Genomic DNA, 16,024 nt, shown 5'->3' on the forward strand with positions numbered 1-16,024 from the left:
GTCCAAAAAAAAACAACTGTGAGATGAATGGATCAAGGTGGAAACGACTGTCAGAAGTGTAGCTACAGCAACTTGTTGACAGAGACAGTTTATCTATCAATCGCTTTTGTTGAGAGGAGGACATCTCTGCAATCAACAACTCTCAATGAAATGACCACATACATACTGAAAAAACACCAAGCTGATACAGAATGTTAGATGGAGAATAGAGAATTGGCACTGTTTGCAGTGAGCAGTAATGACAATACATTAAAGGTTGTGATCTTTACAAGTTGTTAATCAAATAGGGCTGTATACGTAGCGTAGAAAACGATTCATCTCTTAATAGATAAATGTGTTGATTTATTCACTTACGCTATTAACTTATTCTTGATTTAACTGCTGCCATCATGCCTAATAGACTGCATTGTATTTCTATGTAGTTATTTGTTTCCTACAAATGGAAAATATTTCTGAAAAAAATTGCATTTGTCTTTGTTGTAATTTAGATTAGATTAATCATTGCTGATACAGGAAAGAAAATCAAAGGTGAAAACGTTTTCTCAAACTTGTGTCATCCATCAAACTCATATGCACTTATATGACACGTACCAAGTCAAACTCTCCTAACAAAAGAGGTCGTCCCGAGTTTCAACTGTCATCTAAAACGCTGGTCCACTCCTATCCAGGTGATGGCGGTAATGCGCCGCATTGCTGATTTCCCGGCTTCCTGTCAGAGCAAAAGCGAAGAAGACTTTGACGAGGAAGACCGATGTTTGTTGTGCTACAATTAGCAGGTAATTTTTGTACATCACGCTGTTGTTTCAGTCGGCTGACAGCTGATTTGCAGATATAATAATAGAAAAGTTATTCAAGCTTCCGTTGTGGTTGTTGGACAGTTGCTAACTGTCAAATGAAAGAAGTCTGAATGGTTTGTTTACATTCATTCAGGTGGCCTTGCGCACCACGAAGAATGATGCGCTTATAACTTGCGTTGTGGCAGAATTACTCTACTCCGTATAGCCTTTATATGTATCAATTAGTGCTTTATATGTTATTTTTTCTGCTCAAAGGATGTAATTATTCCAAGCTAGGTTGCTAATATTGTCAGTGGTTGTGATGATGCGAATGTTATTGCTTGGACTTATCAAGAGAGATCCAAACCTAAGACCTGTTGCGGTGTTTTGAGGCGTGTGCGTTCTGCATCTTATGTGAAGTAAAAAAAAAAATTACATTAGCTTACTTGTGGTCCACCATTTAGTCACCTCTGTTGTACACTATCATTCGTGTCTATCGTGGTACTGGCAGAATTCCATTTGGTTGGTTTGGTTGCACAATAGGCAGCTAAATGGTCTTACCCTCATGATAGTGGTGTGTTCAGGTGGCACTGTGAGGTGTGATATTTGACGGTTAATGAGAATATTTGCTTGTCTTCTTCCAGTATGCCTGCTGAACGCAAGCGCTCGATAAACATGGATGAGAAAGAAGTCAGCTCTTTCTCATCAAAGGAGAAGGAGAAAGAGAAAGACAGAGAAGGCGATAAGAGGCCATCATCTGCTCGGGACAAAACAAAGGATGAATCCAAAGTGCTAAGTGGTAAAAAAGACAGCGGGAAGGAAGAGAAGAGGAAACGCCAAGAGGAGGAAAAGAAAAAGAAAGAGGAGAAAGACCGGCGTAAGAAAGAGGAGGAGAAGCAGAAGGCTGAGGAGGAGCAGAAGCAGAAAGAAGAGGAGGTAAAGCGACAGCAGGAGGAGCAGGAGAGGAAGGCACAGGAAGAGGAGGCCAAGCGACAACGTGAAGAGGAAGCTGCTCTCTTAAAGTGAGTGACGTCATTTCATGAATGTGCTTTGTGTGTACACAACTTTATGTTTGATAAACTTTGAGAAGTTAGTCATGAAAAAGGCAACCAACAAACAAAGTCTATTTAAACCATTCTGACAATATGAGATGCATCACAATCACAGCACATCTGTTGCAACCTAAGTTTTTATTTAGCAATATAAACTCCAGCTCTTACGGATATTGTTGTGGATGTGCAGGGATTGTTTTATGTTTTATGATAGCTTGTACTGTGTTATTTGAAAACCTCTATAAAAAGCATTTAAATAAAATCATAAAAAATAAACTCCAGCTCACAATTCAATCATCTGGCCATCACAACTTTAGCCCTCCTTGTGAACTGATTTCTCTAGGGAAAAGGAGGAAGGTCATCAGCTTCACCAAGAGGCATGGGAACGCCATCAGAGTCGGAAAGAACTCCGTCACAAGAACCAGAATGCCCATGAGGGTCGACCTGAGGAAGCCTTCTTCAGCCGCCTGGATTCCAGCCTTAAGAAGAACACCGCTTTTGTCAAGAAGCTCCGTACCCTCACTGAGCAGCAGCGGGACTCGCTGTCCAATGACTTTGCCTCGCTAAATCTTAGCAAGTATATCGGGGAAGCCGTGAGCTCTGTAGTGGAGGCCAAGTTGAAGATCTCTGATGTTGGCTGTGCTGTACACCTGTGCTCCCTCTTCCACCAGCGCTATGCTGAGTTTGCGCCGCTCCTCCTGCAGGCGTGGAAGAAGCACTTTGAAGCACGAAAGGAAGAAAAAGCTCCCAATGTGAGCAAGCTGCGTACAGACCTGCGCTTCATTGCTGAGCTCACCATCGTCGGCCTCTTCACTGACAAAGAAGGCCTGTCACTCATATATGAGCAGCTGAAGAACATCATTGGCACAGACCGTGAGACCCACACTCACGTGTCAGTGGTGATCAGCTTCTGTAAGCACTGTGGCGACGACATCGCTGGCTTGGTGCCCCGTAAGGTGAAGTTGGCTGCTGAGAAGTTTAACTTGACCTTCCCTCCGAGTGAAATAATAAGCACAGAGAAACAGCAGCCGTTCCAAAATCTTCTGAGAGAATACTTCACCTCTCTGACCAAACACCTGAAGAAGGACCACCGGGAGCTGCAGAACATTGAGCGGCAGAACAGGTGAGAACAATCCCTGGCATTGTGTTGCTTACATCAGCGATCTATGTATATGGCAATGTCAGACTATTTAGCGTGCTTTGTGTTGCACAGGTTGTATTTCATCTACATAACTGTGATCTCATGAAGTTTCCTTTTCATCCTCCACAGACGAATACTTCACACCAAAGGGGAACTGAGTGAGGACCGTCACAAGCAGTATGAGGAGTTTGCTACTTCCTACCAGAAACTGCTGGCCAATACTCAGTCGTTGGCTGACCTCCTGGATGAAAACATGCCAGAGCTACCACAGGACAAGACCGTGCAAGAAGGTGAGCTTACCATAGATACAATGGAAATGTAATAAGTTGAACTTATTCAATAATGTGATGTTGACAACACTCTACTAGAGCATGGCCCAGGCATTGACATATTCACCCCTGGGAAGCCTGGAGAGTATGACCTGGAAGGAGGAATCTGGGAAGATGAAGATGCCCGTAATTTCTACGAGAACATGGTGGATTTGAAGGCCTTTGTTCCTGCTATCCTGTTCAAGGACAACGAGAAGGGTGGTCAGGGCAGAGACAAGGATGATACCAAAGGTAGAAAGTCTTAACTCTAACTAAATGTATTCTTCTCTTAGTATTAGTGTCACTGCCCATTCACAGTTGAGTGCTCTTTCTCATTTTCCTATTTGTTCAGATGGCAGAGAAGGGAAGGATGGTGCCAGCACCACTGAAGAGCTGGAAATGGAGCTTGAAGCTTTGGACATAGCTGATGAACCTCTTGAACTTGAGGGACAAGATGAGACAGAAAATGAAGAGCTGGCCAAGAAGTTGATGGACGAGCAAGGTAAATAAATCGATTCAGCAGCACAGAAAGTTGCTGAACTGAAGCATGTGAAATATTATTTTTCTGCATTTATTTTTGCTGTTCTGCACTACTCTGTATTTGGAAGCAATCACACAACTTCTCTCTATTTTTGTTTTGTTGTAGAACAAGAGGATGAGGAGGCCAACACCGGCTCACATCTGAAGCTTATTGTTGACGCTTTCATCCAACAGCTGCCCAACTGTGTAAACAGGGACCTAATAGACAAGGTGAGTGAAAACTATCATGTTTTTATTTTGCATAAATATTGCATACACACAGTGCTGAGGTGGGTAATGTTGAAATTATTTTTTCACAATAAAATTACAGGCAGCCATTGACTTCTGCATGAACATGAACACCAAATCTAACAGGAGGAAACTTGTGCGAGCACTATTCACCGTCCCCAGACAGAGGTAACTAAATATAAATAATAAAATAATAAAGTGCCTATTAACTACAAGGCCACCAGGAGGAGCCAAGAGCTTGTTCATAGAGTTTTACGTTCAGCTCATTAATCTCAATACAGGTTGGATCTTCTTCCGTTCTATTCTCGTCTGGTGGCTACTCTTCATCCCTGCATGTCGGATGTGGCGGAGGACCTATGTTCCATGCTCAAGGGAGACTTCAGGTTCCATGTGCGTCCATCTTTCTCAAGCACATCCTTTACTTTTTAGACACAGCATATACATACATGTTTGCGTTCAGGTTAATCATGAATTCAACCGAAAACTTTTTTCCAGATTCGGAAAAAGGACCAGATCAACATTGAGACCAAAAATAAAACAGTGCGTTTTATTGGGGAACTGGCCAAGTTCAAGATGTTCTCAAAAACAGACACACTGCAATGTCTGAAGGTTGGTGAAAAGTGTGGGGATTCATTTGCATTTCTAGTTAATTATCGATTGTTGCTGGATGTGCAAATGCCTTGGGGTGACAAGTAATGAAGTACTTAGAATGATGTTAATGTATAATTATTTGCATTATTTTACCATTCTAAAACATTTCTCTTCACATAGCACAAACTTCACATATCAGCGGCCCTTTGATCGATGGATGATGTTATTTTTAACTTTGTATTTATGTATTTTCCACTCCAAGCACAAGATTCTTTAAGTGCTTCCCCAACATCCCAAATCCTTTTGTTAACAATACGATAAGTTGTTAATATTGCACTTTGCGCAGTTGTATATTTTGCAATACTTCAGATTATCTGTAGTAAATTACTTTTATTATTATCTATTATTATCAACTATTAATTCTAATTCAGCATGACGAGGTCTGACGATAACTATGAGTTCAGCCTACACTACTGTTTCTTGATAGCAAATCGTTGTTTTAGTTGTGGATAATGCATTTTTCCTAATCTAAAGTCTAACTGTCATCTTGTGAAACTTGAGGAAAGCTTCAGTTGTCCACAACTTTGCCTTAAGATTTTGTTTATTTGCTTTGATTAGAATTGAAGTTGTTCATGTATAAAGGGCAAAAAAATGGCCACCAAATCCAGCTTTCCCTGGTGAGGAATAGTCTTTTCACTTTGGTTGTGATTGTATATTTTAACAGATGCTGCTGTCTGACTTCACGCATCACCATATTGAAATGGCCTGCACCCTGTTGGAGACCTGTGGCCGCTTCCTCTTCAGATCCTCTGACTCTCATCTTCGCACCAGCGTCCTCCTGGTTTGTTCCTGTAGAATATAGAGCTATTGCGCGTTAGATTAGATATGTGTCTGAATTTGTGACATTCTGGGTCTAGGAGCAAATGATGCGTAAAAAGCAGGCGCAGCACCTGGACGCCCGCTACGTGACCATGGTGGAGAACGCCTACTACTACTGCAACCCTCCTCCCATTGAGAAAACGGTGAAGAAGAAGCGGCCACCGCTCCAGGAATACATTCGCAAGCTGCTGTACAAGGACCTGTCAAAGGTCACCACTGAGAAGGTGTTGAGGCAGATGCGCAAGCTGCCCTGGCAGGACCCTGAGATCAAGAGCTACCTGATCTGCTGTATGGTCAACATCTGGAACGTCAAGTACAACAGCATCCACTGTGTCGCCAACCTGCTGGCGGGTCTGGTGGCCTACCAGGAGGACGTGGGCATCCACGTGGTGGATGGAGTCCTGGAGGACATTAGACTAGGCATGGAGGTAGATACATAAAATTAATTTATGTTGGGAAAAATCTTTGAACAAAACATTGACAATAATCATTCCAATTGTTTTGCGCTCAGGTTAACCAGCCCAAGTTCAATCAGCGGCGGATCAGCAGCGCCAAGTTTCTAGGCGAGCTTTACAACTACAGAATGGTGGAGTCTGCCGTCATATTCCGCACCCTTTTCTCCTTCATCTCCTTTGGGGTGAACCAGGATGGCAGCCCCAGTTTGCTGGATCCTCCGGAGCACTTGTTCCGCATCCGTCTGGTCTGCACCCTGCTGGACACGTGCGGCCAGTACTTCGACCGCGGCTCCAGCAAGAGGAAGCTTGACTGTTTCCTCATCTACTTCCAGGTTTGTCTGACTTCACTGCGTCCTTTTCTTCTAATTATCTTAAATTAAAAGAAGTAAAATATGCATTTATTTATTGTTGATTAGGCTGATAAATCATGTAAACTATTTACACAATAGTTGGAATGTGTGTTTGATGTAGAATTTAACATAAATCTGTTGATGAAATGTGATTTTTTTGAATTATCATTTTTTTAATCTCTTTTATTCAAATGTTCTTGCACATATCAATGAATTGTTGGTCTTTCTCTTGTGTCACTTTAGTCATCAATTATTTATGATGTCATTTACACATAGGGACATAGTCCAGCTCATAAACTGATTCAGATTATTGGTATCGCGTTTATTGCGAGTGCTTCTGTGATCTCAAGTCAAAGCAGTCCTTTGTTGTGAACATTAGCTTGGCAACTGAGACTACATAGATGACGTCAACACAAAAGGTCCTCATAACGCATGTATGATAGACTTCTTTTTTCAGTCAGTCAGTAGTTTCCATATTGAGTGACTGGGGATTTTGTTGAGGAGTGCTGGTGTTATGGGGGCACGAGTTCACAAATGGTCCAATTCATTGTGTTTTTGATAGTGCATACCTTTTGCATGTTTTAATCATTTCTTATCATGATCTTTCTCATAAGGTCTAAAACACTCCATGAATTATTGACCAAGTTGACAAAGAGGTGTCGGAAATTGATGCTGAAGAGGTTGTTCCTCCTCCGATCAGTTTTGATCAGTTTTGTTTGTAGTTGCATAATATATGGTGACATTTTTGTGAAGCAGCTACTTTCTCCGCTTTTCTCTGCCTGTCTGCAACCTCACAACTGCAACCTCACATGTACACCAACCCTGTAAAGGTGCTCTTTGTCTTTTTTGGTCTCTATAAATACTTGAAGAGCTCTTTTCCATTTTGAAAATACTTTTGGGAACATATTATTCAAGGATAAAATACTTCCTCATTTGGTTCCACCGTTTATCCTTGTTAATATGTTGATTTTTGTGTGTTTGCACAGCGGTACATCTGGTGGAAAAAGAGTGCCGACGTTTGGACCAAGGATCACCCATTCCCCATTGACATCGATTATATGATCAGTGAGACCCTGGAGCTGCTCCGACCCAAAATGAGGCTCAGCAGCTCCCTGGACGAGGCCACCAAGCAAGTGGCCGACCTGGAGAGGGAGGTGCTGGTCAAACTAGGTAGGTGCAAAGTGATCAAGGCTTCTTTATGGAATCGTGTCCGGTTGGTTATGATGCACATAGGAGGATTGTGAACAGGCTGGCATCACTGGTCCAGCTACATTCTTCTGTCGGTCATTCACACTGCTTCTCTCTGCCGTATCTGTTAGACGTGTTTAACTCCCAGAAACATTCCGAGCGCATGTGCTCATCGGATTTAACAATTCATTTTCTTCCCATTGAGTTAAACAAATGATGGTTCCTCTTCGAAGAATTCCAGCGACTCTCCCTAACCCATTAGTTCCCACCCAACAAACATATCTGCATTCTCATTTTTTGGAGATAATTAAGGGAATTATGATTATTATTATTGTTGTTTTTATTCAATGTTTTGTATCTGTGTCTCTGGGCGTGTGTCTTTGTCAGCTTATTTAGTGGAATGATTCAAAAGACAAAACAGTGTGTGCTATTTCTGGATATTCTTCATGACAAATCAAAAACAGATGTGCATAATTAAGCATCATAATACTGGGCTTCACCCTGAAGATGATCATTAAAGCAGAATTCTTTTCATTCTAAATTAATGAATGGTTGATCACGGTTAATCCAGGAGGATTAGTTCAAAGTAGGTTGCAGTGTATAACTGCTGTCCTCTGGCGAATTCAGAAATTACTTGACTGAACAGGAAGAGACACAATAAATTCCTGGCAAGACGTTTTTTGTACTGAAATGCTACTCTGTCATTCCACGACAAATCTTTGTAGCCTTTGTCAGTTTCAAGGTGTTGACTTGAAACAGAGGGAAAAAATGTTAACCACCAACCCCACCCTCTGAAAATGTGATGCGGACTGAGTCCAAGCCTGAGGTCCTGCTCCGTACCATGATAAGTAAGCCGTGGCGAGATTCCAGTCCAAAACAACCTGTGATTCCTGATGAACATGTCACACCACAGTTGTACATGTTGTTCCATGCCATTTATATCTTGATGCAGCTTGAAAAAAAAATAAAATTACGGCATCTATCCAAACCACGTAGCAAAACCTCTTACGGGAATTTTGTCCAGCTGTTTTTTAATAGTGCCCTCATCATGGTTTGAGTCTCTCATCATGTGGTCAACGGTAGCCACTCCTTAGACGTGTCTAACTGAGGGTGCAACTGTTGACGACCTACTGACCATTGATGGCACATGTGTGTGGGCTTGTTGTATACTGCCTTGTGGGGACCATGTCTTGACAAAACACTATCCTCGTGAGGACCTTATGTCTTCAGAGTCAGAGTCCTGGTAAAGGTTGGCCGTTTTGGAGGGTAAAGTTAAGGGTGAGAGGCTGGGAAAGCATTATGACGATGAGAAACCTCACAATGTCCCCACATGGATAGCAATGTGTGTGCGTGCATGTGCAGGCACGTGTTCCTACATATATGTGTTTGTGTGTGTGTTGAGAGAGAGAGAGTGACAGGTTGATGATGGCAGTCAAGGTCTCTGCAGCATAACAGAGATTCTATTGTTTTAAGTCCGATACCTGACTGGGATCTAACATTCCTGGAGTCACAGAGACCTCAAGTGTTGCTGGGGCTCTTTTCTTCTCTGTCATCACTGTTGCATAATTGTACTCTCAAACTGGTTGTGCTCTTTTCTAATGTTATTGCCATAGAAAGACAGCAAGGTTTCAAGCTTTCCCAGAAATGAAGCGTCCAATCCGCCCACTTTGGGGTTACCTACTCTCCCTTAATGTTAAAATAGTGATCATTTATTCAACAGTCAGGTGTAAATGTATGACTATTTACAACAGGGACAAACCTCTAGGTATTACTTCAATCTGAAGTATGAAATTACTTTTAATTTCATAATACAATCATAGTAATTTGTAAGTCTTGAGCATGTTTTAACTGAGTGATGAGATGAAATAAAAATGCGAGACGTTTATGAAATCTGGTGCAGCAACTAAAAACACTCAGTGTAGGTTATGCAGTGTTTGTGTTTATGGCAATTTACTCTGCTCTTGTTTGTTCCTCAGATTTAAGCATTTAAATAAATCTCAAATCTCTGTCGATGTTATTCACTAATGTTCTCTCCTTGTATTCTCACATCTCTTGTTTAAGGTCTTGCCATGGAAAAGGACGGTCGAACCAGTGCCATGAGCGAAGGTGAAGGTCTGGATGAGGAGGATGACGACGACGATGAGGAGGGAGGTGCTGAGACAGAGGAGCAGTCGGGCAATGAGAGTGAGATGAACGAACAAGAGGAGGATGTGAGTTGAATCAACAGCTCCACCAGCACCAGGAAACTGTAATCTACCTTATGAAGTTTTTTGTGACACAATATGGGCAAAATGTAGTGGTAATATTAATTTGCTTCAAGATTGTTTTGATTATTGTTTTATGTGAATATTATATATGTTCTATATTTATTATGATATATGTTATAATATATAATATTACTATTCATATCATATCTAGAACGACATGTGTATCTCACCACCACCTTCTCACCTATTTCACCTCTAATCTGTTTTCATGCCTCTTACAATAAACTGGGCAGAGATCAACTGAAAGATTCAAATTCAGATTTTTATATATGTATATGTAGCATAGCATTTGGTCATTTCAACAGGACTTTTTGCCAGAAATTCTCAGCCAGAAATTCTGACACATCATTTACTGTTTTTGTTGGACTGCCTTCCTTCTCATGTGCTTTTAAAAGGTTGAAATACGCTTTTCAACATGCTTACACCAAATCTGTAATTAATGCCTGAATTTCCACTTTCGTTTTCCTCACAGGAGGGATCTGAGAATGAGGAAGAAGAGCGAGAGGAAGATGAAGAGGAGAACACAGACTACCTGACGGACTCCAATAAAGAGAATGAGACAGATGAGGAGAACACTGTAAGATCATGTTGATTTAAATACGCTCTTCTTGCCAGTCCAGTACAGCAGCATTAACACCGCTGTGTGCAGGAGGTGACCATCCGCGGTGGTGGGCTCAAGCATGTTGCCTGTGCTGAGGACGAGGACTTCATCCAGGCTCTGGATAAGATGATGCTGGAGAACTTGCAGGTATTGCACATTAAGTCAAATCAAGCTATTCTAACATTACATAAATTAAATAAAGTTAAACTGTATTTTGTATTGAGCCGTGCTCATGAATTCACGCCGTCACACGTGCTGCTTTTTTAACTTGCCGTTTAACTATTTTAAACAAGATACATAAAGAGGGACAAGTTACCAAAAATCTGTTGACATGGATTAGATAATCATGTCTGCTTTTACTGATCCATCAAGTGAAGCAATACAGAGCAGCATTTCACTGTGTCAGTCCAAGGAAATCCTTCGTCTTTTACAGTGAAACTGACAGAACTGTGATCGCTATCTTCCTGCAGCAGCGGAGCGGTGAAACGGTCAAAGTTCACCAGCTGGATGTAGCCATTCCCCTGCAGCTGAAGAGTCAGCTGAAGAAGGGCGGGTCTGGACCGCCGTGCATTGGGGAGGGAGACGGCGACATCTCTGACACCATGCAGTTTGTCATGCTTACACGCAAGGGGAACAAGCAGCAGGTATGGTCACGAGCTTTATTTGGTTGTGCAATGTTCCAGACGCCCTCCTGAATTATCCTTAAACATTGACTCCGAATAACACCTATGAGTCAGCACAGGCTCTAACTGTTATATCATGTTATTTCAAGTCTTATGCTGTGAAGGAATTACAAACAAATGATAAGGGCTTTGGAGTATTCAGAAAATATTTTGGAGAAAAAAACAAAAAAAAAGAAACATTTTGGTTGAACTTTCATGTTACAGACCCACACTGGAGCCATCCACTTTCAGACTGAATCTCCCTCCTAGCTAAATAACAACCCCTTTTTCCTCATCTAAATATATAGCGTATATATACACTATATAATGTGTGTGTGTGGGGCACATTGCAGCTGTGGAATGTGTGGTTTGTGGGCAGAGGCTGGTGCTTGAAAGAACTGGGTGTGTCCAGGGACGCTAAGGCTCTCGCGGACCTCAGTGGACCTCAGCATAGCTGCCACACACACACGCACACTCAGTCCAGCCGGGACTTTTTTTTTTTCTTTTTTTTTCCCTCTTCCTGTTTCTAGAAGAGAGAAACCTCAGCTTTCTGAATGAATGCACCCCATGCTACATGCATAGTATTTAGTCAGTTGATGAAGAAAATTCGCACAACCTTTTAAATCTATAGTTACATAATCATATATTTAGTTTGTGGGTAGTTTTTCTTAAAAAAAAAGTCTAGAGAAGCTTCCAATTTAAGAATGTGTTAAAACAGTGGCATCAAATTCAGTCAGGGAGGCACTTTAACAGGAAATGAAAATGTAAAAGATGCCAGTCTCCCTTTTCATTATTAGATGAAACATTTCCAGTTATTCTCACTGTGTTTAGTGTCACAAATTGACCATCACTCATCACACTACACTCCTTGAGGCACAAACATACGTCTTTCATGAATTCCCTTCCGGCAGCTGATGTACTGATGTAATGTAAAGCATTTTTACAAACATGAAATACAGTACCACTGGTAAATAATCAATTAAATAAAAAATGAAATGCTAATGCAAACAATTATACTTATATTAATAATTCTAATATTAATGTCAACTCAAGACAATCGCATTCCCACTTTCAAATGAATGTGAAATAAAGTTTCTGTTCCAGGCTTCAGGATATCATATTCATGTTTTTGTTGTTTTCCTAACAGCAATGGCAGAGTTGGCTGTGATTTCTCAGGTTTAGCTACAGGTTCTCTCTGCATTAGTCTGTATCTCTGTTGTCAGTTCTGTTAGCGAGCTAAAGACTGCTAGCAGTGGCTAATGGCAAAACCAATGTTCACTGACCAGCAAGCTAAACGCGGCCTGTGTTGATGCAGGTCATCTGTGATGACTTGGCTGCTCCCGGGCCTTGAGTGTGACCCATGCTTTGAACCAGGCATCTGTGGTGGTCATCGTTGAGTGCTACACTAACACAACTCCTGTCTGTGTCAACAGTACAAGATCTTGAACGTTCCGCTGTCGTCCCACCTGGCCGCCAACCACTTCAACCAGCAGCAGGCGGAGCAGGAAGAACGTATGAGGATGAAGAAGCTGACGCTGGACATTAATGAGCGGCAGGAGCAGGAGGATTACCAGGGTACGACAGGAATCCTGCTCCTCAAAGGGAAACAATGCCATTTATTCATGCTCTCTCTTCAGCACCGCCAGAGTGTTTCAGAAAAAAAAGTTTAAAAGACTGATAGCATTTTATGTGGTGGAACCTCAACTGGCATTCCATTCGTTGTGACATCATGTCTGTGTGTGTGTTGCAGAGATGATGCAGTCTCTGGCTCAGCGTCCAGCTCAAGCCAACACCAACCGGGAGCGCCGACCCCGATACCAGCACCCTAAAGGCGCGCCCAACGCAGACCTCATCTTCAAGACTGGAGGAAGGTGAGACAGAAGACGAGGTCTCTCTCTCTCTCATGCACACTCGCTACGACCCCACCTGCACATCCCGGGACACAAGTTTAGGAAGAGGCAGGGAGGACACCTGACTTGCATGGAAACATGTTTGTGGACTTGAAGATGATATGCCATCAGTGTTGACCTCAGCGTCTGTCTTTCTAGCTTCGTCGCTATTTTTGAAAGAAAGAAAGAATGAAAGAAAAAAAGGTTGAAGTTGAATCAAAGGAAGTAAAAAAATGAATTCATAGATTTGCACCTCAACATGAAATCATACTCCTTTCAGCAAGATTCCTTGTTTCCTCTCATGCATTTCACACTTAAATAAAATAGTTCAATCTGTCAAAGAACAATGAGTATGTCAATTCTGAAATGTCCAGTAACAACTGACAGACATCCAACCTCAAACCTCAGTGGATTGGTTGGTGCTCCCGGGTGGACCTCTCCCTGGTGCTCATCTGCAGTAAATGCTCCTCTGTGTTCCCAGGAGACGCTGACAGGAGTCCGGCGCCCTACTACGCAAGCATGGGAGCGACGATGAGCGAGAAGGTCGACAGCCAGAGAGGGAAGCCTGTCCAACAGGGACCGAACCCTCCAGGCAGACGCCCCCAGACGCTGGGCAGACAAAAATCCCCTGACCTGAACACACTGAGACGGACCGGACTGCAGCTGCGGTCAAGAGGTCAGGGACACACACAGATGGCTCTCTTCTTCTTTGTTTTGTTTTTTTTTCTTTCCCTGAGACGACAAAAGAACCAAACGACACCGACGGTTTACTCAACCAGCGTGGAGGCGGGAGGTTCGACACAACTGCGTGAGAGGAGTGAAACACCTGCAAGCGCACGCTCTCGACCAAGCTTGTGTTTGTGGACTTGACTGGGAACAGATCAGTTGGACTTATCATGGCAGCTCTGGGTCATCACCATGTAAACAGTTGCAGTGACAGAAAACAGCATCTTACAATTTCACGTTTTGCTGTTGGTCTGGCTTCGAGTAGCGGTGAGCCATTTTGCTGAGTCATCACTGGATTATATATGAAGGCAGGAAATGTTTTGGGGACTCCTTGTCTTTTCTGCTCTGTGATCAGTGAGTGATTCTGAGGCACGGAGCTAGCATCTTTCATCCAGTTCAGAAAAGGCACCGTATGTGTTTTGCTATGTTTTAGCATCCTCTTCTTACCTTGGAGTTAAAATGCTCAAAGCTTTTTAGTTCACTGAATGTCCACCAGGTCCTCCTTTGAAAATTGACAAGCAAGGCTACTTTTCTCTTAACATCTTTTTGACTCCATATTGAGACTGTTAACCTTTTCCACATGATTTGGCTAAGCTGTGCTAACCTTTCTTAGCAGATGGATGCGTTCAGTCTCCGGGTCCCTTCACTCATCATTAAGTGGACTAAACCTTACAAATGAAAACGGATGTCTATTCCAACATTTGAGATATTTCAATTTTGTATTAAGTAAATACTATTGAATTACGAGCCAAGATTGTCCGCTAATTGTTTTTGTTGTGCGCCAAAATCACCTTCTTCTGTCTATCGGTTTTCAAACTGGCATAATGATTACAAAATACTGATACCATGTACTCTGGAGTAGTTGGAATTAAGTTGAACTTGAAGTTGACCGTGTGTTCACATGTTTGTAAAATGGTGGCAGCTTGGACGCTGGTGATTTCACAGGGTCTGTTTTCACACTCAAAATGTGGTATATAAATTACTTTTCTCCCTCGGATTAATTTGATAATAAACTCTGTTTGTTTTCATATCTCAAAGTTTCAGCTTAAATATTATCATTTTACAGTTAGGATGATTCCAACTTGCCTGCTTTCTTTCAAATGTGTCCTGTGTAACGTGGTTAAAGCTTTTTTCTCCTCATTTGTTTGAACAAATGAATAAAAATTGTGCCTGAACTTCTTTTTTAGAGTGACTCTATTATCATAGAAATACAGTATATATATATTCTATGTTGATTTCTGTGCTGACTGCTTCCTCTGTTGTGTGCAAATGGATTGTTTCTTGCAGATAAAAACAATAAATGTGAAGACTGCCCCTGTTGTGTTGTCGCAGAGGAGGTTGGGTTGTGGTATTTGTTGGCAAGGGTGTGTTGTGGAGTTTAATTACAAGGTGGTAAAACCTAAGTATTTCCTGTTGGGTCACCTCTTAATCTTGCTTATGTACATCACAATCCGAAGCTGAGTGACACACAAAAGGACGATTTTCTCCAAGCATTGCTGAATTTTAAGTGTCCGCTGCTCAGGTTTGTCTAACTCTGTAGACAGTTGGCCTCTGTGCTCACACAAGGAGTCCAGTGTGGCGGAAATGTTAGACAAACATAAGTGACTTGTAAACACGCCCTGCTGAGGAGTGCAACGTCATTTCAAGGAATAATATACAGGAAGCCAATTTTGACAGAACACGTCACCAATTATTGAGGAATATGCACCATATTTGCACAGTAATAGTGTTCCTACTTGTTTGTCCTGTAGTGTGAGGTACAATTTCAATACCTGTATGTGGTAAATATGTCCAACTTGGATTTATCATTGCTCACCTGTTTGGACTAATTCTGCATGTTTGAAGTATGGTGGTTTTCACATATCTAGTATATATATTTCACATATATTTCATATATATATATATATATATATATATATATATATATATATATATATATATACTCTAGATATACTCTAGATATTATTATGTATATACTGTTGTCTTTTTTGTCTTAAGAGAAAAAAAATTCAAGAGTCTTTTTTGCATTTGAAGTGGCATTTGTTTTACATTTAATTGAAAGAAAATATCTATTCATATCTACATTTTTACCAAGTACTCTTAGACTTAGTTTCTGATATGATGTATTTCACTATACTGTCTTTCATCATGTTGTTTCTCTGTAGGGTGTGTTTTAGTAGTTTTAAAACTGACCCAAAAAATTGGGGTTGTACTTTGAGGATCAGAAATTAACAGTTAATAAAGTAATTGCATGCTTATTTACAGTTAGTAGTCAGTTATTTTGGACCTTTCACTGACCATTCCTGGGTAGAATAAACTTTAATGAAAAATAACTGTAAAATGCTGCTAACATATATTGAAATAATTGCTT

The 16,024-nt window shown here is 41.4% G+C and overlaps 1 protein-coding gene across 3 annotated transcripts; it reads left to right on the forward strand.

The window, feature by feature from the left end:
* The first annotated feature begins 625 nt into the window (after positions 1-625).
* Positions 626-15,421, forward strand: upf2 (UPF2 regulator of nonsense mediated mRNA decay). 3 transcript variants are annotated; one of them, XM_053862623.1, is made up of 21 exons: positions 626-776; positions 1,421-1,798; positions 2,172-2,951; positions 3,099-3,259; positions 3,338-3,529; positions 3,630-3,779; positions 3,924-4,027; positions 4,128-4,213; positions 4,327-4,435; positions 4,541-4,654; positions 5,361-5,477; positions 5,554-5,943; positions 6,027-6,302; positions 7,307-7,490; positions 9,570-9,718; positions 10,248-10,352; positions 10,425-10,523; positions 10,847-11,020; positions 12,472-12,613; positions 12,789-12,909; positions 13,409-15,421. In XM_053862623.1, exons 2-21 carry the CDS (start codon positions 1,422-1,424, stop codon positions 13,416-13,418), a joined length of 3,840 nt encoding a protein of 1,279 aa, XP_053718598.1. In that variant the 5' UTR covers positions 626-776; position 1,421; the 3' UTR covers positions 13,419-15,421. The 3 variants fall into 3 exon arrangements, with proteins under 3 accessions (XP_053718598.1, XP_053718599.1, XP_053718600.1); XM_053862624.1 differs by having other exon boundaries at positions 13,412-15,421; XM_053862625.1 differs by lacking the exon at positions 13,409-15,421 and having other exon boundaries at positions 12,789-12,913.
* Positions 15,422-16,024: the final 603 nt, after the last annotated feature.

The sequence above is a fragment of the Synchiropus splendidus genome, chromosome 4, assembly GCF_027744825.2.
Source record: "Synchiropus splendidus isolate RoL2022-P1 chromosome 4, RoL_Sspl_1.0, whole genome shotgun sequence".
Taxonomy (NCBI): domain Eukaryota; kingdom Metazoa; phylum Chordata; class Actinopteri; order Syngnathiformes; family Callionymidae; genus Synchiropus; species Synchiropus splendidus.